General features: G+C 49.1%; 1 protein-coding gene across 5 annotated transcripts in view; it reads right to left on the reverse strand.

Moving 5' to 3' along the window:
• The window catches only part of GAS7 (growth arrest specific 7), a 103148-nt gene that overhangs the window by 58651 nt on the left and 22015 nt on the right, over nucleotides 1-22482 (reverse strand). For 4 of the 5 annotated variants that reach the window (XM_056326675.1, XM_056326674.1, XM_056326672.1 and 1 more), the window contains exon 2: nucleotides 5314-5437. In XM_056326675.1, the coding sequence (XP_056182650.1) occupies nucleotides 5314-5437 (124 nt within the window). The remainder of the gene's footprint in view (nucleotides 1-5313; nucleotides 5438-22482) is intronic. The other variant, XM_056326673.1, reaches the window with a different exon arrangement.

Genomic DNA, 22482 nt, shown 5'->3' on the forward strand with positions numbered 1-22482 from the left:
GCCAACATGATTTTTCATGGTTTTGCGTAACCTGCTCTTAGAGACCTCCAGTGATGCAGACTCCCACGCAACTCCCTACTCCCACACTTTACTATCTTAGAGAGCTTGGAAGAGTTAGAGCTGTCCTCATTGCAACCAAAGTGTTACCCTGTCTTCTAGTGACAACAGGCATTGCAAACCGTCTTCCCCGCCACAGCATTTTATGCACTTGAAGCCTACTTTTGTATCCCCATCCACATCTTCGCTTTCTTAGGGCAGACAGCCCCAATCTCTCGACATTTTCCCACAGGCCATGTTTTCCACATCTCCCATCATTCTTGCTACTCTCTTCTGGGCTTTATCCAACTGGCTCACATCTTCCCTGAAGTGTAGAGTCCAAACAGACAAAATATTCCAGCTGAGGCTTTATAATTTCCTTGTAAAGCTGGAGGCTTACTTCATGCCTCACACACAACATTGCTGTTTATACAATGGAAAATGCTGTCTGTTTTTCTACCAGCACAACACTGCTGGCTCACACTCAGTTTTAGATCCTCCAGAGCCCCTGCGTCTTTTTGTCTGTAAACTTCTCCATTGCCTGTCTTTGTCACTTAAATATTTCTGATGAAATATCCAATCTTAAGTGCATCTTTACTGAACAGCATCCTGATCTTCCAGCGTGTGCCCTCAGCTGCAGGATGACTGTGAATTCTTCGCTTGTTCTGTGCAGCACAGCATGTTCTCTCCCTGCTTCAGTTAAAATTAACATCTGAGTAAGTACTGTCAATGTCAACATGCCATTCATTACTGGAAATCCGACAGATCCCCGCAGGATTTCCTTTGGTGCAAATCTCCCTTTGACGGGACCGCTGATTACCTGGGCTGAGTATGATCTGCCAAGCAGTTTTGCACTCTTATTGTCATTTAACTATGGTCCCCTTTCTCTTTAGTTTGTTTTCCCTTGAGCCAGCTTTCAGACTGTCTTTGCTGCTTTTAAGACCTGTCTTCCTGTAAATGAGCTGCCTTTCCTGCACTGGGGTCTCTGCTCACAGACCTGCCCTGCCCAGAGGCTGTATACATGTTTAACCACAGTCCTACCAGGTGAGAGGGCACATACCTCCTCTGACTACTGCTTGTCAGTGGTGGAAGTGCTAAAACCGCTATGAACCAGCCAAAAAAGCCTGCTCTTGCTAGTGCCCACCTTCAAAAAGGTGGTGGGTGGTAGCAAGGGCCTAGAGTAGGGCAGGGGGATGCTCTGTTGTGCCCTTACCTGACCCAGTGCCCAGCCACAGCCCTGAGCATCCCCACCCTGCTCTGGGATGTGCCTCCCACTGGCTGACATGGTAACTGGTTGGGCATGCAGGACAGCTGGTGTGCTGCAAGAGGACATGCCACTCAGAGGATGTCCAAATGCAACATCTAAAAGAACAGACAGTGAATCCAATGCCTGGAGCTTCCACATATGCTTAGCATATGGCGGACATAAGTAACTTCATGCATGAGAGACATGATGGAAAGGACAACCAAAGGGAGGATGCATGATTGCAATGCCTAAGGGCTATGTTATGTGTATAAAAAGAAGGCAAGAGCATGCATTTGCAGCCTTCAAGCTACAGGAGACCTTGCGGAGCACTGTTCAACCAAAAGCACAGTGCTCTATTTGCTACCAACATCAGCCCTGAAAGAAAGATCACAGTGTAGCACTCCAGCAGTTAGCTGAGCTTAGGGGCAGGCCAAGCCTGGGTACCTCTGTACTCTGGAAAAAGTGGCATCAGAGACAGCTCCTGCAGCAGCACGCTGCTGGTGGAGGCTCAGCAGCTGCATCCTTGGATGGAAGCGGCCAGACAGGGTCCCCAGGGTGCGTACAGCACACGGGCAAGGCAGACCTTGGAGGAACTGCTAGCAGGGCTCCAGCTGAGGATACTCCTGGGTGCTCTGTGTCACGGAGAGAAGCCCTTCCTTCATTCCACTCACTGCCTCGCTACTTTCTCCCCCAGATCACTACCTATGAAAAAGCACTAGCATCTCCCACTCTGTCCACTGAATGGCTCTGTGCTTATTCTAGTGATTACTAGTTTCTCCTCTTAAATTTCTGCAAGCTGGAGTAGGAGCAGATAGCCTCTTGCTTCTGCTTCAGCTCCACTGCCTGGCTCAGCCTCAGCGGGTAGAAGTACAGAGCGAACAATACAGAAAAGTTTTGATAGGAAGGATATTCTAAGTTATTTAAAATAAGAGGAAAAAAATGCATTAAAAAAAGTCTCCGCAGCAGCCAGAGAGAGCTGCTGTAAGCTGGAAGAATGACCACTCATCTCCTCTCTGATACCATTTGTTCTCTCAGCAAGCAGAGCTCAGACCATGGTTGAGACCTAGAAGTCCCTTCCTAGATTCAAAAATTTCAAGGAAGAAAAAAACATCTGCATAAAGTACAAGCCACTGTAACAAAGGTGAGGTTGTACAGTCCCTTTAGATAATCTGGCGCTTCAGCCCCTGAGAAGACACCCTTGATTTGGCTCAGTGATTCTGGTCCATGTGCAGATCCTGACCTGGAAATGGAAGGAGTTGGAGAGCATTTCAGAGGAGCCTGGGAGGGAATCTACCTTTGGTCGATGACAGATAGCAACCACAGAGCCTTTCCAGGACAATTTAATGTTTCTTCCTGTTGAATAGGAAGCTTTGTAGGTCCTGATAACAGGAGGCATGAGACACACATAGGGACACGCCTAAAATGCTCTGAAGTCAGAACCTCCTTCCACTTCGGGACTGAAAACTGAAGTCCTCTCTGACAGAAGGTTCCAAATGGAGAAGAAAAACTCATTTTTCAGTGCAGCCCAGCATAACAAGGTCCCTGGAAACCCTTACAGTCCAAGTATATGTCCCAGTGTTTTGCTGCCTGTCAGAGGGTTCTCACCTGGCTCCTGGTGCCAGCCCTTCACCTACTCCATGGAGCAGAAGGCCCTGGGAGGGCTGAGTAGACAGGCTGAGGTCCCCCAGCTGAAACATCTACCATAACCTTCAGTGAACAGTGCCTCGCTGCTATCCGAGTTGCCTTAAACTCAGCTTCCAGCGCAGCTATGTTAATGTACAATTCTAATATGATACTTAATTCACAACATTTAGTTTCAGCAAAGCAGGTACAGAGGTTTGCGGAAGACAAAAGTGAAGAACCCCCCACCACCATTAAAACACCTAGACTAAAAATAACCAGAAAGTTTTCTCATTCTCTTAGCACTCTGAAGTGCTATCCTCTTCTGGTGGGGTGCTACACAGATCTCCCTTCTCCAAGCATACCTTATGCCTTGTTGCATCTAAAAAGAGCCTTCAGGAGAAAGTCTGCATCACAATTTACACCCATTTGCAGCTCTGGGATGCTCCTTGCCTCTGGGAAGGCTCCTTCCCGAGCCCTTTGAAGGGGGTTGGGACAGATTTAGTCTTTCACCCTCAGTCTCACAGCACTTACTCCTTGTCCAGGAGATAGTTTGGGATTTGTCTTCATTAAAATAAGGACTGCTTCACTCCCTTGGAGATGCAAATATTTCTTCCTCAGATGGGTGGGACCTACTCTGTTTGACTGACTCGTTAACGCTTTGTTGCCCCAAGTTCCCTTTTCTTCCCTCTAGTGACTCACTGGCATGTTTAACCTTTGAATGTATCTTACACAGAATTTCGTGTTTTACAATAGTCTGTACATTATTGCACCCATCTACACGGGATTAATACATGTAGAACATTGCTGGCATTTGGCTGAGACCAGACACAACAGTAGTTAGGTGGGTAATCTCTAATATCTTCCTTTAACAGGCAGACGCAGCATCCAGATTCTTCTGGGCTGCATGGACAGATACCAGAGCTGTTACTTCCCCATGCTGTGCCTTATTCTAAAAGGGCCTACCACATTCCACCAGCCCTGCTGAAGCTGGACCTCTGTCCTGCAAGAAGTTATCAATACAGTTTGTCAGGATGCACAGTGTCTTAGAAAGAGAAGTGCTCACGCCTTTCCTGGGAAACACTACTGCTATCAGCACCTACAGCTCTATTCACTGACCCCTCACAGTCTCTGCTGCATGTGTGGGGCATGAGAAAAATAATTTCAGACTGTCCCAGCTGTGGAATCAGAGGGGAAAGACCAGGCTCCCATAAAAACCAGGCTCTGCCTCTTAATGGTTTTATCTGACCTCAACCCAGTGCTTGTGAGTAAGGGTCCATCACCATGATGGCTCAGGACTGATTTTAATCACCTCCTCACCCACCTCTGAACTGCAGTGGGGACAGGGTATCTGACTCCTACTGACCTCCCCAGCCGTGCCAGGGATGCTGCCCATGAGCCACAGCAGACTGTGCTTGAAAATGAAGGCAGCGATGAGATGTCCATGCATAGCACTTGGGTAAATCATGACTTGGCCAAGTTCTAGGCCAAAGGCTTCTGAAATAAAATGCATCAGTCCCTGAATGGACCATGAGGTGCGTTGTTGCGACAGCCTGTGGCTCTCCTTGCTCTCCCGTCAGAAAGAGGAATGCCAGCGGTCATTCCTGATGGCTTCAACTCCTTTGTGAACAAGGTGAACTCTTGCTGTACTCTCCTCCTTTGTCATTCTGTCATTCTTTCTGCTAAAGAAATCTGGTTTTGCTGGTCCCAAGTCCCTGTTTTGCAATGCTGTTGTGAGCTCACGACAAGAAAAGCAGGTAGACACAGAGTCTTAGGTTAGCCAGGGGTGGTACAAGTTTGACAGGTCTTGAGCAGCTGATAAGATCATGAGTTAAGTCTGCTTCTCTACTAGCATGACAGTGAAAAAAATACACAAATACAGACTGAAAATTCTGTCTTTGATCTCCTGTGACATGTATTTTTCTTCTCTTGTCTCCATGGGCAAGCTGACTGTGACCTGAGCAACTTTTCAATTAACTATTTCTGTTTTCCCCTAATGGTGCTTCAGTGATAGCTGACGTTCTATCAGACTGCTTTACCTATATGTACCTATGTGCACATAAATATCTCTAACTAAAGGGAAAGGATATTTCCGTATTAGGGGTGTAGTAAAAATTATATCCTTAATGGTGTTTTATATTCTAAAACATTTATGGCAGGGGTGTGTCTACTTTACATTCTGTGTCTTTTGTAAAAGCTTCAGATGTCTTCTAATGGTCAGAATTAAGATGACAGAGGATCAGAAGACTAAATCTTCTTATAATTATTTTCTTTCCTTTTCTTTCAGGGTCATATTAATTCCTTTGACTCCGAGACTGCTTTGTCATCAAAATCAACGTGAGACACAATTCCCTGCAACAGATCTGTACTGTCAGGGTGACACATTTACTGGAGCCCCCACCCCCACTTACCATTTGTGAAGGTGTTCACATAGTACCTTCGGCCCTGGGGAGACATATAGCTCTGCCAGCCGGGGGGAAGATGGCCGTTCAAGGTATCTTCTCCTGTCTGAGGAGTTGCCTTTCTGGGTTTCTGCTGAGAAAAGAAAAAAACCCAACCTATTAAGTCAGTATCTAGATAATGTATATTCTAACCAAACATACGTCTGGAAAGGTACCATGTGGCTTGGCATTCTAGAGACTGCAATACACCCAAAGACTTGCAGTCCATTTCTCCCCTCATCTGTCCTAGCTTCATCCAGAACATGAAGCAACCTTCCCTTGGGGCACTGGCTACACAGAACATCCTTTGGGAGAGAGATGAAACCCCTTTGCATTTGATATCCCATGAGCACCTGGACCGGTCCAAGAAAATGACTCTCGTTAAGCAGTAAAATGCAAAACATCAAATAATCAAGTGTCTGAGAAAGAAAGGTATGTATCTGGCACTCATTTACTTTCATCTGGGTATACTGGTGCGTCAAAGCACTGGTCATGGAGGTGCTGCCCCAATTTAATTTGCAGGGGCACCATAGCGTTCAGACATTTTCAAGAAAAAACAGTGCAGAGCCATGCTGCTTATAGAAGCAGCATGCTGAAGTAAATTTATCTGTATGCTGATTATATACTAATAATGCATGTGATTAGCAATGCGTACATTATTTATCTGCATCCATAGCATCCAGATACAGGATCACTAGGATCCAGATTACTAGGAGTGATCTAGATCATTAAGAACAGCAGGAGATGAGCATCATCCTGTCACCAGCTTTCCAGGCACACACAGAACTGCTGTCAGGGTTCAGGTGCCACCTCGGCTGTACACCTCTGCACCAACGCAGCTGCCAGCCTCAACGCAGGTTCCGTGCACAAGGAAAATTGGTGAAGCTGAAGTGCAAGTAATTGTTAGCACTACATCGCATCACCTGAACTACTTCCCTCTTCCAAGTAGCTCTGGTGGTTCCTTGGTAGCTTGGGATTTACAGCCGCTGCTCAATGTGAGATTGGCAAAGAGGGCTTCATCCCAAAGGAGGCATGAATCCCACCAGTCCCTTCATCCAGGAAAACTGAGTAAAGCAAAGGTAGAGAGATAAGATGCATGGCCAAAGATGGCCAGATGCAGCCCTACAGGGCTGTGGCTATGAACCCAACAGCCTCCTCCTGGCTCACACCCGGAGAGCTCCCTTTTGCTTTCCCACATTCCCTAAGGCAAACCAGGCATGTGATGTACTTAATTTTTATTTGGTTTTTTTGCATTGCCTTCAAAGGAAGAAATACAAAAGAACAATGAAAAATGTGCGAAATGGAATTATTTATCCCATGGAAGCTGATGTCTATCCAGGAAATGCCTTGACACGGTGGGGTGTGAAAGTGACTGCACTGGATTCACAAGCAGCCACATCCAGGGGACAGGCAGAGTTTGAGCATCTGGCTACATACAATGTTCAAACATTGACAGGCGTATGAACAGCACCATCAGAAAGCAACCTGTGATATGTCTTCCTACACATTCAGTCTCTAAGTGAAATTCCAATTCTGTTCCAACCCAGCATAAAAGGGACATTTCATGATTTTGGAGCCAGTAGTCTATTTTATATTTCTTTTCAGTTTCAGAAAATTCTGATTACAATGGCTCTCAAGAGGCACTGAACTCAAGAATGATCTTGTGTTCGTGCCTCATCGAGCATACTTGCACAGACAGGTCACAGGCTACGGGGCAGCCACGCAGACACAAGCAAGGCCGGTGTGAGATGAATACTGTATTAGTGCTGCAGCACAGATGGAGCCTGTGCTGGTTAAGGTTTTAGCTCCTCTCCTTGGGCAGAAATACAGACTGGGGGACTCGGCTGGCCCAACGGGAACTGACCAAGTTTGCTGGTAAGGTGGTAAGGTGCGAAGGGGCTCTGCTGGGTGCTCTGCATGCCTGTGGCTAGCAGGGTAGTATGCAGTATTCATCAGTAGGATCTCCATCATCTATTCTTAACCCCTGTGTTTCTGCTCTCTAGGGTTTAATTAAATCAATCTACAGTTCCACTCACCCTGCTGTACATGTGAGAAAGCAGAGATTTTTACAGTTTATGTTACCACTTATTTTTTTTTGCTGATCTCAGCTTAAGATGCAAGTGAAGACTTCTCTTCCACGTCAGCCTGCCCAACGGCACACATTCTCATTTACTGTTGGTGTTACTCTATTGCCTAGAAATGCATTAAATGAAATTCTTGTCTTAGTGAAGCCAGCACAACCATGCCTCTTTTGTGATTACAGGGGCAGGACCCCTCCATTCATGCCACTGAAACACCTCATTCTTTCATATAGCTTTCCATGAAAGCTCTGGATCCTGCTAATGAAAACATTAAACCACATGAATATGACAGAAACATTAAGCTATCCCAGTTTTACCCTGGGTTATCTGTGTTCTTCTCCAACATGATATGGGTGTTTATGGAAGTGCCTTGTTTCACTATGCAATGCTACTGCTAACATAGCTCCAACAACCATGTGCTCATTTCCAGTTCTTTACAGCCACGTACTGGCACCACCAGGAACTCGCTCACACAGCCCTGATAGTTGCAGTACGGCCCCAATATCCAGCATCATCCTTTTGTTCAGTTTTACTCCTAGTCAAGGCTGAAATTAACTCATTGCAGGCCTCCCAGCATGACAACCCCGGGAGCGTCGCAGTGCTTGTGCAGATGATGCAGAGCAGTGCACTGGTGTATGGCACTGACACATACTTCTTGCCAGCAAAAGCTATTTTGTGCAAGCTACTTTTTGGTTCTGTTCAGGTCCTGTGACCTGCCAGGCAGGAGAGCTTTTCCATCTCACACCTCTCTCAGACACCCCTTTCTACAGTTCCACCTAATGGAAGAAAACACTGGGAAGAAAAAAGAATTCTTGGAAAGAGTAGCCTGACGAGTGCAGTCACCCCAGTAACTGCAATAACAGCTAAGAAGGTGGCTGGTTGACTTCTGTCTCCAGGACTGCCTCCTGAGGGGCACCTTATCCACACAGTCCTTGTCCAAAACACAGGTAGGTCTGGTGAGAAAGCCAGGGCTAAAAGGCTTTCAAAGGTTCAGGATGCAGTAACATGTGCAGAGGTCAGATCAGAAGGGAAAGCATGATAGCCCCAAGCTATTCTTTGAACAACAAACCCAGTCTCTCTCCCAGCATATTCCATGGGATAGCACAGAGTGCTGGGACAAATCCCAGGACAGCTCCTGAAATCTCTCCATCACAGGGTTAATGGTCCCCCATCATTGCTTCCAAAAGCACATTGAAGAACAAAATAAATCCCGCAGTGTAGGAGTGTACCAGCCTGGGGAGAATTTGGCAGCAGGTTGAGTCCTTTAGACTCACTGCACGGATCCCTGGCCTTGAAGATAAGAAAGTTACACCAGATTCTCTCTACTGTGCATGATCACCCCATAAAGAGGAATTTGGGATAATCCAACCCTGGGTTCTGTTCCAGAATCTAGAAAGTACGGAATGTCACACGTTTTTCACGCGTGCTCACCATTTCTGTCCTTAACACCCTCCTTCCCTTCTGGAACTGAAGTCCTATCCATTCCCACTGCCCCTCTTTCTTAACATGGTCCTATAGTGATCCCATTTACCAAGCAGGTCAAGACGAGGTTTGGCTCGCTTTAGGGGCCCGTGGCATTACTTCATTTCACACAGGCAGCACCAAGACCCTGCAAGGACAGATACTGCTCGTTTGCTTAAGGGAAGCCTGCAATTGCACCAACATCCTTTGAGTCACTTTTTCAGTGTTGCTTCAGGTCTCCCTGATGGACTGCAGGAAAAGCAGATGTCTTTCACAGACAGATGCCATGGTTGTATTCTTAAACAAAGGCCATGCTGAGGGATGGATGTGGACAGTATAGAGTGGACACCAGCAGCTGTTGGATGGAATTTAGTATAAAGACCAAAGTTAAGGCAATGTTTGAGCTACAGTCCCTGCCAAAATGTGTATCACTTCAGAAAAGCACACAAGCATTATGTTTTGCTGTTGCTAATTCTATTTTTGAGTTACTAATATTTCCATCTTTGCTTCTGATTTTGCCGATAAAGAAGTGTGGCAAGCACAGTGGTCCCTGTCCTTTTGTTTCAGAGGAGTGTACTGTACAGCAGCTCACTGTTGGGCAGGACTTTGTCCCCCTATGGGGACTGCAGAGGAAGATCCTCTGGATGCTGGGACCACTTCTGTGGTACAGCCCCTAACTGCTCCCAGAGCAACCCCTTCCCAGGCACACCTGAACTCCCACTCCTATAGCAGCTCTGCTCCAAACCGATACTCTTATAGAGGAAAGAGAAGCTGAAAATGGCACAGGGGAGGAACTGAACAAGAAAAAAGAAAAGTCTTCATCAAAGTTTCCTCACCACCCTACGCTCGTTGCAGCAAAGACAGCAGGAATCTCTGGGATAGATGGTGGGGTTGTAGCATACAGGACTGGGCTCTATAATGCATCACAGATTAAGTACCTCATAGTTTTGGCACGCTCAGCAGCACATCCTTTCAGGACTGAAAGCACCATGGAGGCCAGTGGCAGCACCTCATCGCTTCTCTGCTGAAACAGGAGATCTGAATAACAGGAGAGACTTTTCTTCTCTATATTTCTCAGCAGACACAACCCTGTCCTAGCCAGACCCTCTGCAGTCCCTTCTAGCATCAGTGCGGTTGAACTGGACCATGTTTGCACACCCATATGGGAGGTGTTTGGGCTAACCTGGCATGTCGTGGGAGGCAATCCTGCTGGCAGAGGTGGGGGCCAGGAGACAGCACAGAGATGGGAAGCGGCTGGCAGATGGGGTTCCAGTGCTCGCCTCCACAGCTGGCACAGCACCGCCCGATGGGCTCCAAACCTCTGCCCAAATCCAGCTCCCACCAGGATGCACCCTGTGCCTGGCCGCATGTCATGGGGCAAGTGAAGCACTTCTGCTCGCACACCTTTGCCATAGATGGCCCGGCAAGACTGTGCCATTACTTTCATCTTTCATTCCTATTTTTAGAAGAATTATTGCCAGGATAGTTTATGAGAACAGTAAATCTCAACCATGGACTGCCTACAAGGAGAGGAGGTTTCGGTACCAGCAGAGAGCATTATGAACCAGCAAAAACAGAACAGCAGACAGTGATGGGAAGCTGAAACCAGGAGGCTTGGAATGAAATCAGTCTGCCAGTCATGAGAATAAGTGTCAATGGAATGGTTTACCAGGGGGCTATGCACCTCTTGTAGTTCTTCCATCAAGATTAAGTGCCTCTCTCTAGAAGATCTACTCTATCAAAGAAAAACACAGCACCCTGAAGCCCCTGACCCAGTGGTGCAGAAGCTCAGGCTGAATGGGCTGGCAATCCCTTCTGCCTTCCAAATCCTGCAGCTCCTGCAGTGCCCCTGAGCTGAAACACTCACGCCACTCCCCTTGCTGTCACTTCTGGGAGTGTCACCAGCCGCTGCATGGCGGCGGACAGGCAGATCTGGACCTGAAAAGGATGTCTGCAACACACCGCTGAGGAAACAGGAAATTCGAACAATGTGAGCAGAGCAGAGAACATGTGATCCCAGTGAAATCCTCCTGCATCTGTATTTGCTGCCTGGAAAAGGGATCAAAGCATCTCTCAAAACATTCAAAACCAAGAACACAAGCACTTCCCTCCTATGAGACTTCCTAGGATCAGGAGTCCATAAAGCAGGGGTACATGCAGGGGTAGACAAAAGTCAGCGACCTAATAGGCCTCATTCTCCACAGCAAGCAATGGTTTTCACTTGCTGTCTGCAGAAACACAGGGAGAGGACTTTCCTCATATAGGCACAGCAGAAATGAACCAGGAATGAACAACAAAGGCAAAAGGCATCTCAAAGCAGAAAAGGCACTGGAGCTCTTCAGCACCAAGCTGTGCGCCAGACACATGCAACCAGAGCAGATGTACAGGGTTAACCCACCTAGCCCAGGACACCAGCACTGACAAGAGGCAGAAGGATGTGCTTTTCAGGGCAGAGCACCTGAACCTGACCATTACCTGCGGCCATTCCCCCTGCATCCACAGGCGTTAGGTTAGTGATGTCAGGGGAAGAAGGACAACCAGTGCAGGTAAAACGGCCATCCCACAGCATCACAACCTAGCCAGTGGTGACACTCTTGACCAGGGAACAGTGCTGTTAAGCACAGGTTGTCTAGAGGCATGTCTGAAGAGCATAACTGGGTCAGACATCCTGGCTGCTCCATACAAAAAAACCCACCAGCTATGACCTGTACGCTGAAGCTCTGGCACTTGCTGGCTAGCTGAGCCAGCTCAGAACAAGGCAGCACATCCAGCAGAGAGGCAGTGAGGGTGCCTCTCCCATTCCTTCCGATTTCCTTATAATTTTCTTTTTCTTTTCTTCCTTGCTCTTTTTCATCAAGTTAATAGCAGCCCGACTCATCCTCTTCCTTTGGTCAACCACCTGGCAATGTCATCTCCTCCCAATGGTGGAAAAAAAGAATGCCAAAAGGGTTTTCACTCCTTTTGAGGGGTAAAGTAAGGCAACAGGGAGTGGAGGACCTGCACACATCAGTCCATCCTACGCTGACTGACCTTCTGAGACAAGTTCAGCCTTGCTCAATAGAGGAAAATCACTTCCCATTTTCAAACTGCAGGAAATCCCCATTCCCCTTCAAAGAGGGATCCTAGGGAGGAAACATCTGTGCACTTAAAAGCCCGAGCTCCCTGAAGATGTGTTCGCTTGCACTGTGCCCCAGCAGAGTGCAGCCCAGGAGCTCTCCTGAACACACAACCCAAGGCAAAGCAGAACAATCCCAAAATCACAAACATAGGTCCTGGGCAACCTGATCTAACTCTGAACAGGGGGCTGGACCAAAGACCTCCAAAAGTCCCTTCCAGTTTAAATTCTTCTGTGATTTTCTGATCCTGTTTCAACAAAGCACGCGGCCTTGGAGCAACTGAAGAGCATGCCTCTAGCTGTGGGAAACGTTTCAATTAAACAGTTGTCAGTACATTTTTACCTGCTGTTGCCACTTGCTCAGTCACACTGCACTTCTGCTGCAGACACAACAGCACGAAGAAAAGCTACAGAGTCCAGCTAAGAAGCTCCCCTACAGTGTCCTGCCTGGTGCTGGAGGATCACTGGTGACAGAAAGCTGGAAAAAACATAGTGGGGAAACTCCCTGCCAGAAGCAAGGCACAGACACAGAAGGGAAAAACTGCCACAACATGAACCTGCACACTAGAACAGCCCTCTGTCCTGTGGGGGACAGCTTGTTCTGTACTGACATCACTGAGCTTATTATGTTTCTGTCTAACTGCAGTTTTCATAAATACCTGACTGGGCAAAGGTGTGTGTGTCACCCGAGGGGATGAAGCAGAAATAATGCAGAGAGGGTGCAGTCCGAGAAGTGGGGTCTGGGTCTGAGCACAGCTGATGCTGCCGACAGGATTTGCTAGTGAGAGAAGTCCGAGAAGACCCTTGGCAGCACGGATGCCTACACCAGCACTCCCATCCGTCCCTCCCAAGCCTGGCATGAAGATCAGCAGGTGGGGCACAGGCGTGCTGCACTGACCTGTGCCCTAGCGGAGCGCTTGGGGCACCTCTGAACCCCTCCAGCATCACCCGCAGCCTCTCTTTCTCTAGCACTTTGAGTCATTCTGTATTTTGTTCATTTTTATGCAATCTTTCTTGCTCAACATTTGGTTTCCATGGAGCCACATACACTGTGTGAAACAGATTTATATTTGGAAAGTGGAACGGGTCATACGACCCATCCCGGTTGTCACGACAACCAGCACAGCTCCTGTTTAGCTGAATCTGATGGCACATGGCTGCTGGGGACAAGTCGCCCTCCCTGGGTGGCCCTGTGGGCACTGCCTCTGCAGCAGAAACACAGCGAGACACTGCCAATGCCACTGCCCCTCCAGCCACCACAGCCCGGCCGGTGGGTTCCTCTTCCTTGGGCACCGTGCCTGGTCCCTGGCCCCCCTTCCCTAACACCAGCCCTTCTCCTCACAGAGACAGTCCCTTAGCCTGGGCCAAGTGCTTGGGCGCCTCGGAGTGCTGCCAGCGCTGCCCGGCTGGAGCCGAGGGCTCAGCTATACCCAGCACAACCACCACATGCTGGTCTAGCCAGTCAGCTCTCATTTTTCCCAGCCTTAAAAACCTCCCTGCTGTAGTAAGTCTCCTCTGAGCCACACCAAAGTCTTCTTCACCCCTTCTTCCTCTTAAATAACTCAGCACCTCCGTGCAGCTGCTGCTTCCTTGAATGCCATCGCTGCTGCCTTCCCACCAGCCCACCGCAGCTGTGACCAGGAGGACCAGGCAGCCCTTGTGCATCGGTCCCTGCTCTGGGGCCAGCTCTGCCGTAGCTCCGCACCCCTCTCTTTCCCGTTTGGCTCGGCAATGCCGTGTGCGTGCTTCCCACCCAGCTCTACCTTCCCCGATGAGGGGCTGCTTTCCCAGCCAGATGCATAGCTGCCAAAATCCTCCCTCCTTCCCACCCAGGTCCCTGGCTGCACTGCAGCCATGTGCCCAAGACTTTGCTTTAAGGTAATATCCACAAATAGCACCGTGTTTGCAGAGAATTAGCCTTCTGGGACTGGTATACTTTTCTCTGCCAGTATGCTAGAATAGGGAAAACCAAACTGTTTCCAAAGGACATGTGACCCAGGGAGACATACTGGATGATGTTTTTTTGGCTCAGTGCTGTGTGAGAGAACAAAACAGGCAGGAAGAAAAATGCTCTGATATGTGAATCCCACCTAGACCCCACCAAAACGGGGGCTGCCACTCCAGAGGTGAACAATTCCAGTAGCTTCAGTGCAGCTCAGTCCTCTCCCTCCTCAATGTGTGCCTGGTGCTTGAAGCCACCTAAGGGGCCAGACTGGGAGAGGTCACAGCTCTGGGCTGCACCTGAGCCTGTCTTCTGTGGTGGGTCTCATGGGACCCATGGCACCACGTCTGGTCCAGATCCTACCACAGATGGTGCTCTCCCCAGCAAAGCAGCAGTTCAGGGAGGTACTTGGCAATGGCTGTCAGCTGCTTCTGGCTGAGGAGAGGGATGCTAGGCAGGTGTGAGAAGTAGGAAGGATAAGAAAGATGTGGGGGAGATTCAGTGTGGGGAAAGAGGATTGGAGTGGGGTCCTGATTTGGGGAGGGTGGTCAGCAAGAACGAGAACAAAAAGCTGGTGATGGCTCCCGATTTGGGGAGTGGCAGGCATGGCAGGAAGGTGAGCACCATTTGCAGAGGCGGCCAGCCCAGCTGCTGGCTTTCTCACCTCGTGCTCTGCCAGAGCTCTCGGCACGCTCCCAGGAGAGCTCAGCACTTTCCTGTGCTCCCTTTACAGTGCGCTCGCAGATGGTGTGAGTGCTGCCCTGTGACAGTATTTAGCACTATCTGACAACAGCATAGAGTCCTGACACTGAATTAGCAACCAAGAAAGGGGAAACGAAGTACCACCCATACAGCCAGTGCTGAAGACCCTGAACAGCCAGATGGGAGTGGTGTCTGCTCCGAGTAAGAAAGCCTGTCTAGAACGTGGTGACCCTGGCTACACACACATATATCCCTGCAAGTATAGTGCATGTCTACCCCCAGGGAGCTAAAAAATAACCCCTATGGAAATATGCTGTTGTTTTTCCTTTCTGTGCTAATGGACAAAAAGCCATTTAATGGAGAAATCTGTCCTGTTCCCTCTGAGCAGCACATCCCTGGCTAGTGTTACCCAGCAGAGCTATGCGTGGAAAGGTGATGGTCAGGGTGGGACTGGATGGGAAAGAAGCTGAGGATGATCACATTGGGCGGCAAGGAGCTGGCACCACTAAGTGGAGCTTCTCTAGCGTGGCCTGGGATGGCCAAGGAGGGTTCAATCAGGCAGACTTCTGTGATGTGGGGCTCAGCCCCACACACAGTGGAGCACAGAGGAACAGGAACAGAGATGGACAGCGATGGGTAGCGATGGGTGGGGAAGCAAGATAACCCAGTCCCACAGAGTGCTCTGCCTGGAGCCTCCCCTGTGCATGACAGCAATCAGCCCCACTGGCTGGGGTGAAAACTATCACAGTGAGTCAAGGGAAAGGCTCTCTAGATCATCTTACAGACTGATACTGCCTTTAGGGGTATGGAACTCATTATGGGATGCAGGCAAAGAGCATCCTGGGATTACACAAGACAAGGGACAGTTAGGGGAAGAAAGAGGGGCAAGGGGATGAAAGGAACTAGTTGCGTGTAAATGGGCAGCTGGTCAGCACATTTGTCTGTCCACACCCTGAGCCTGATCACTGCAGTCCATCCCGTCTTCTTCTTAAAATCCATTTCTAACTATTTTTCTGGGTAAGGGCCTCTCCATTCAGTATGCATGTGCATGCACAGAGATTTAATTAGTGCCAGCAGCTGGAGTGGGGACCACAAGTCACAGGGGCCAGTGTGTCTGCAGGGCCAACAACTGGAGATGCTGGAGTACTGGTGGGTGCATAACTAGCTGGACTAGCTGAGCATTTGAAACAGCCATAGGTCTTGGCCAGATACTGGAGACCAGAGGGTTTTTGACCTGCCACTGGAGGGACCAGGACATCCAATCCAACTACTATAGGGACCATAAGTTCTACTTTTTGGCTGAGGCGCATCTGCTTATGCCTGTCTCTGTGTGTCAGGTGGAAGAATCCGTGGCTCATCTGCCAGGCATACAGGGTATCCGTGTCCCATTACTGGAAGGATCTTCAGTGCGTGTCTATGCATGTGCTGGTGTGTGCGAGGAGGTCTGTGAATGAGCAAGTGGAGTAGAGCTGCGGTCTCAAGGGCTGCATGACCAGGCACCAGCAACTGAGGAGACTGGGATCCAGGGCCAGCTTCTAGACAGACCATTTCAGGCTAGTTACTGGAGGGCTCCACATTGCATGTACATATACACTCCCCACTAACAGACCTTTATCCTTTTTCTGTCAGAAAGAGGAACAGGATGAGGCTGTGGGTGCCATTTGTGAGAGTGCTGAGTGTTCCTGGCTGCGTTGATCTCTGTGGTTGGCCATGTGCATACGTATAGAAGAACCACGCACGTGAGTTTGTGTTGTATGCCTACTGGGAATATATGCTTAGCCCCACTACTGTCTGGACCCGGGGATATGGAGCTGTGGCAGCTTTGCCTCTAGTGGGCTACCTGATTCAGCAGACCCTAACACCGTGCCCAAGCACTTCCCAGTCCTTGGTATTAAGTCTTTCCAGGTGCTGATGTGGAGGACAGTTAGCTGAGATGGAATAATCCCAGTCCAAAACAAAGCTAAGCAATGAAGAAGAGAGATGCCTCAAATGTGCCCATCTCCTGTTATAGCCCTGGGGGAACGGGGGGGGGGGGGGGGGGGGGGGGGCATTGAAGTATATCTCTGTGCCCATAACTTTGTGCAGAAGCTCAGCTCTGCAGCACCGGTGTAACAGAAACCTTCACACACAGTGCCTAAACTCCAAGGCAGGGGGTACTGAAGAGAAAAGAGGCAGATCTCAGCATCAACATGGGGCCTTGGAGACCCTCATGGGAAATCAGCACATGTACCATACAGAATTTAAAAGGCAAGTGCCTGAATGCCAGGAAGGACCAGGCTGGTACCACTCATCCATTCCCAAGCACAACTGTGTCCAACTGCCTCCCTCAAGCATGGAGCCACCCCTCCCAGCAGTCTGTTTTCCTGTAGCAGTCAAAGAGTTGCTCTGAAATACCTGGTAGTCCTTTTTTCTTCTTCCAAAAGAGAAATCAAGAAGTTAGCACTCTCCCATTCCTCTTGTTTTCCTTTCAGCACCATCATTTCTTGCTGTTCAGAGTTAACATTTGGCATCCACTTTGCTAACTAGCAGAGCCAATATGGGCTGTGGAGGTCTGGGAATGGTCCGCGTGCCAGTATGCGGCCAGCTCAGGACACCCACAAGCAGCGCACCAAGCGCTCTGCCCTGCTACCTTTCTGTTATTAGGAAATGAAGCCATCATGTCTGCTTACCATGACATCTCAGAATAACAGGATGCGGCCGGCTGGGACAAAGCTGATTTCTCAAGAGATCTAGAGCTGTTGGTAGCACAGTTTCATGTTTCTGAGCCCAAGCTTTGCACGTCGCCACATACACTCAGCTCACAAGGGTATGACAAAGTTTGACATGAACTACTTGAGTCACCGGCCCATCCCCACAATAGGAATTGAGACCCAGAGCTCTGCCGCAGGCTGCCGTGAGCCAGCTCTCCTGGATGCTAACACTTCCCCAGGCAGGAGTTACCACACCACAGCTCGGTAGGGTGGGAACGGGCAGGAAAGTGAAAGCCTGGGGATCAGGCAGCGCCATCACTCCAGGAGCTGATGTGCCCTGTGCCAGGGCAGCCCAGGCGGAGGAGCCCTGCCCAGGAGCGATGTCCCACTCCATCTCTGACATCAGCATCTGGTACAAGGCAGAGCACCCGGGCCAAGTGCTCTGAAGGGCTGTGTTGTCCTGGGCAGCCAGGGACAACGGGGCTATTGTTGAGCAAACCTTGTACTGTAGGAGTCACCCCCATATGCCCAGAGAGTCACAAGGCCAGGTCAGGCCAGCTGCAGCATTACTGCTTGTCTCCAGTTTGAAAGGACTTGCTTGTGGGGCCAGATCCCCCTCTGAGTGACTGCAGAACGTGGCACACCAGCAAGATGGTCAGAGGTCCAAGAGGCAGCCAGGGAGCTGGGGGCATGCTGCTTGCACCAGGTGCTGTGCACTGGGAAGATGCTTGGAAGCAATTAAAAAAAAGAAACTTCCAACAGTCACCTAGATTTGTGGTCTGACCCCTCTCCCTGGGCTGCCGCATGGAAAAGGGGGGCAGAGAAGTCACCCACAGCAGGCACAGGCTTACAAGCAGGCAAAGAGCTGGGCAGCACTGCTGCCTTCTGCGCTCCTAGGGCCCTGGGAGTGCAGCTGGTTTTGGAGAAATGAAACATCTGGGAATAACGCCAAATGTTTTTATATGGGGCCTCCAGCCTGTACGCTGCAGGAAAGCTCAGTCTGGCTAAGCACTCTCTCCTATACGTGCTCACAATGTGCTCTTACCCACCTGGGATGAAGCCCCAAGCCTACCTGTTCTCACCCATGTGTGGGAACATATCCCCGCTCTCCAGCCAGGGCCCAGAAGCACGGATGGCTTCGTGGGTTTTGATGCAGTGTCAGGGCTGAATATTTCACAGGATGTTGCAGCAAGTTGCAAAATGCATGTACAAAGAACTAGAAGGGAGCCCCGAGCTACTCTGGTCTTCATGAGGATGTATCACATCTCCTTCTGCCATGACCACCCCTAAACAATGCCACAGGGCTGTATCTGAAGAAAAATACAAAGAAGTAACTGCTTAGAGGAAAAAAAAAATGAACAGAAACCTAGCAGAAATTAGAAGGGGTGGCAAAGAAACTTGTGCCTTGCTTGCTGTGCAGCTCTTTCAGGTCCACTCTTGACCTCGTGGACTTTCTGCATTGCGCCACACTTGGCATCGCCCTCCTGGTCCCTAGAACAAAATCCCTCCTGGAGGTGTGGGTGGCGGGCCCTCCGCCCCTCATGGGTTCCTGCAGGCTGCCCGGCCGTTTGCCAACCCCTCCACCAGCCCTGGTATACCCGGCAGCCTGGCACTCCGTCTGCCTGGAGTGTGCTCCACACCTCCCGGGAATTACAAGTACCCTCTCTTCCAGCAGCATCGCCTGACCCAGAGCACAGCAGCCAGGTAAACAACCCCCAGCGTCAGCCACAGCACTAACACAGTGAGAGAACTGCCCCTAGCAGTAAGATACTCGCGCTCCAAGTCAGATTGCAGCGTCGTTTCACCCGGGGATGACATGAACATGGTGCTAATCGCAGGAGCTATTAGCGACAGATATGTTGGCTTTTGTGGCTTACATGGAACTGGGACACTTTTCCACTCCAGCAATGCACACGGTGCAAAAAAGTTATGAGTAAAATAAAGTAACCAAAAATATACAAGTCTCTATGAAAGAACATTTTTCTCTCAAGGGTACAATGTACCTATGCAATGTACCTTCATAAACATGTACCACTTACGAGGGGGCTGTGCCAGGGCATGCCTTTACTTCATTTCTCATACATCACTATTTTTTTTTTAACAAGCATGATTCTCCTGCTGTGTTCTGTAGTTTCTCAGACACAATAAAATCACTTCATAACAACTAATAATTAGTGTGTGTTCTATTAGGAGGGAAGGTATTTTCCCTAAATTATATAGACTCTACCACCTGCAGACACAAGCATGCACAGCAAAGCTAAGACGTAGCAAACCCCACCTCTGCTGCAGTCATCTGCCAAAAGCGGCTATTTACAAAAACATTTTGGAGCAAGTGAGTAACATACTTGTAAGTTAGAAAAGCAAGTAAAAGCATCACTGAAGAGTTTCTGGTCAGATCTCCAGAGCTGGTGTATTCTCTTTCTCAAGAGAAGTTAATGAAAGGATATTCTGAGATTGTCCAAAGAACAATCTGGGTTAGTTGTCTGTATTTATTTTTAATTACTTTTTAAAATACTTTAAATATCCTCTTCTAGGAATAACATGACCAGCTCCTTGAGAGCCTGATGTTAATGATCTGCGTTTCTAATAAGGTATTTTTATTATAAATATTATCCCAAAGTCTATGCAATTAAAATAAAATCACAATAGTTAACTCAGATTCTGTTCCTGGATCCAGGCCTTAAGCAAAGCTATTAACGTTTTGGCATATTACAACTAAATTTTCCTGCACTTTAAAATGAAATTTGCTTCCCCCTGTTGCTGTGGTAGGTCAGGATCCCCAAATAAAGCTCCTAGCTACTTTTTCAGGCAGCCTGGATGGAGACTTTTTATTTACAGCCATCCTCAACTCTTCCTGAATGGTGTTTCCCTGCAGAGGAAATCTGTTATGCAGCCCCGACCCGATATTCCCTGGATTAAATGGCCTTCCACAACCAAAAGTTCGGGAACCTCAGATGCAGAGAAAACAATGAAACGGCCAAGATACAAAGTGCTGCCAGATGCACATTCCTGCGCCCTCCCTTGTAATCTCTCTCAGGCGTGGGGAATGTGGCTGTTGTTGCCTGTAACTCTGCAATAAAGCACACTCAGGCAGACGTACTGTATTTAGGTTTTACTTCTGGTGCTGCTCCAATTCTTAATAAATGAGCAAACAAAACCAAAAAAGCAAGGGAAGAAGGCCATTGCCACAATTTGGCACAGCTGAGGAAGGCTGCTGGAGCCCCAGCCTGGAGCACCCCATGGTGCTGTGGCTCACACTGGACCCCTGCCTGCTGCTGCTGCTGCGCCACCGCCACAGCATGGGTGGGCACTGGCTGTGGAGTGGGGCCAGCGGGAGGCCATGCGCCCACCCCTGCTGGGGGGCCAGGGTGGCAGGGGGAGGGCTGGGGGCCTTTGGGCTCCATGGTGCAGTGCAAAATGCTCCCCCCTTGCAGCTGTCTCCTGCCTGGCTCAGCAGGCATGACCTGCAGGGAGAGCCCTGCTGACACCAGCGTTTGCTGCATTTGCAGCATTTTTCCAGGGGTCCCTTCTCTAAAAATGCAGTGTGAGACTGCCTTTGTACCCTGACAGAGGACTGAGATGTCACTAAAGAAAATTCTCCTTCTCTGCCAGACTTGATGACTCTGGAAGTTGCTCAGGCAGGACATGCTGAGCACGACCACAAGCATCTCTGCCTGGCTGCCTTGACCCCTTCCCACAGACAGGTCTGGACAACTGTGGCAGAGTTGCCTGCTGGCACTACTTTTGTTTACAAGCTTCTTCCCATCATGGGAATGGGAAAAAGTGCAAATGTAGCATACAGGTAATGCAGCACCATCAGCTGCTTCTGAAGATGACCCTTTGTGGGCAGAGCAGCAGAGGATGTCTACGACGGTGCAGGAGTCATGAGCTCCCCTCTCCCCCCTGCAACTTTTGCTGCTCCCAGGAAGGAACAAGCTGGTTTGCCTTGATCCTGGCAGCACGAAGTGCTCCCTGCGGCTGCTGTGGTCTCTCCAGTGCTCCTGCAGAGGCTCCACTCCTTCTGGCCTGTCTGATTTGGAGGGCACCTGTGTCTGTCCCACATGCCACCTACCCAGGACTATAGAGTGAGCAGTCATTTCAACAGGCTGCGCAGCCCTCGGTAACATGGATGCCTCTTATCTCTGACATACCACCACCGACACGAAAGGGTCTGTTCATGTTTACTTTCTAATTAGTGGCATACCTTTGAGCATTTGAAAAACCTCTGTTTCTGGTGCTCAGAGCTACTGCTCCCAGCCCTCTGCACGCTACAGGGAGCTCAGATCTCATTTGTCCAGTTTATCTCTTTTTAATGAAACTCCACCGTACAAGCATTTCATCTGAGAAAAAAAGAATATCCAGGTCACCACATTTGTGCAGTGAAATTCATTTAGTCCTGGGATGGCCCATATACAAGAATAACATTTAAGCCAGCGCTGCAGATGGTGGGAAGGACTGCAAAGACAAGGGATGACAAAGGCAGACCTCAAGAAAAGTGCTGGGAGGTGGCCACAGCCGAGCAGGTCCAGGATGAAGACTCATCAGTTGGAGGCGATCAGCTGCAGCCAGAACAGACACATGCACCACAGCAGAGCAGGCAGAAACACAGACGGGAAACATCAAGATGATATTCAGCTTAGAAAAAAATGCAAGTACAAGAAAACAGCCAGTGTGAGGGAAATCCCTGGAAACAATTATTGATGAAATTTTAATTCACCCCACACAGTAACTGAGCATCCTCAGAAGAATACAGTGAGTGTCACTGGGTCACCTCACCTCGCTCTCTTTTCCCGATCCCTCCCCTGTCCCATTAACACTGGTTTAGAGGAAATGAACAAACTGCCACGTTTCCCTTCTAGACCCTCCATTCTCTTCTGGACTTTACCAGACTTCAAGTTTTCAATTGGATGCCTATGAGGATGCATTTTTGCTCCACCTCAAATTTGTTTATGCAGCAAAAAGGATAGAGGAAGCTTTTAGAAAAAAGGCCAATGTTAAAGCATGGTCGTGCCAACAGTCAATGAGTACTTGGGTGATGTGCATAGGAAATTCAGAAGATCTGCTAGGAGGTGGTCGTGGCAGGACTTCCATGGGCCCTGGGAACAGCAGGCCAGGTTATAAACTGCAATGTTGGCATATCACCGGAGG

Source organism: Falco biarmicus, chromosome 1 (genome assembly GCF_023638135.1).
Source record: "Falco biarmicus isolate bFalBia1 chromosome 1, bFalBia1.pri, whole genome shotgun sequence".
Classification (NCBI taxonomy): Eukaryota; Metazoa; Chordata; class Aves; order Falconiformes; family Falconidae; genus Falco; species Falco biarmicus.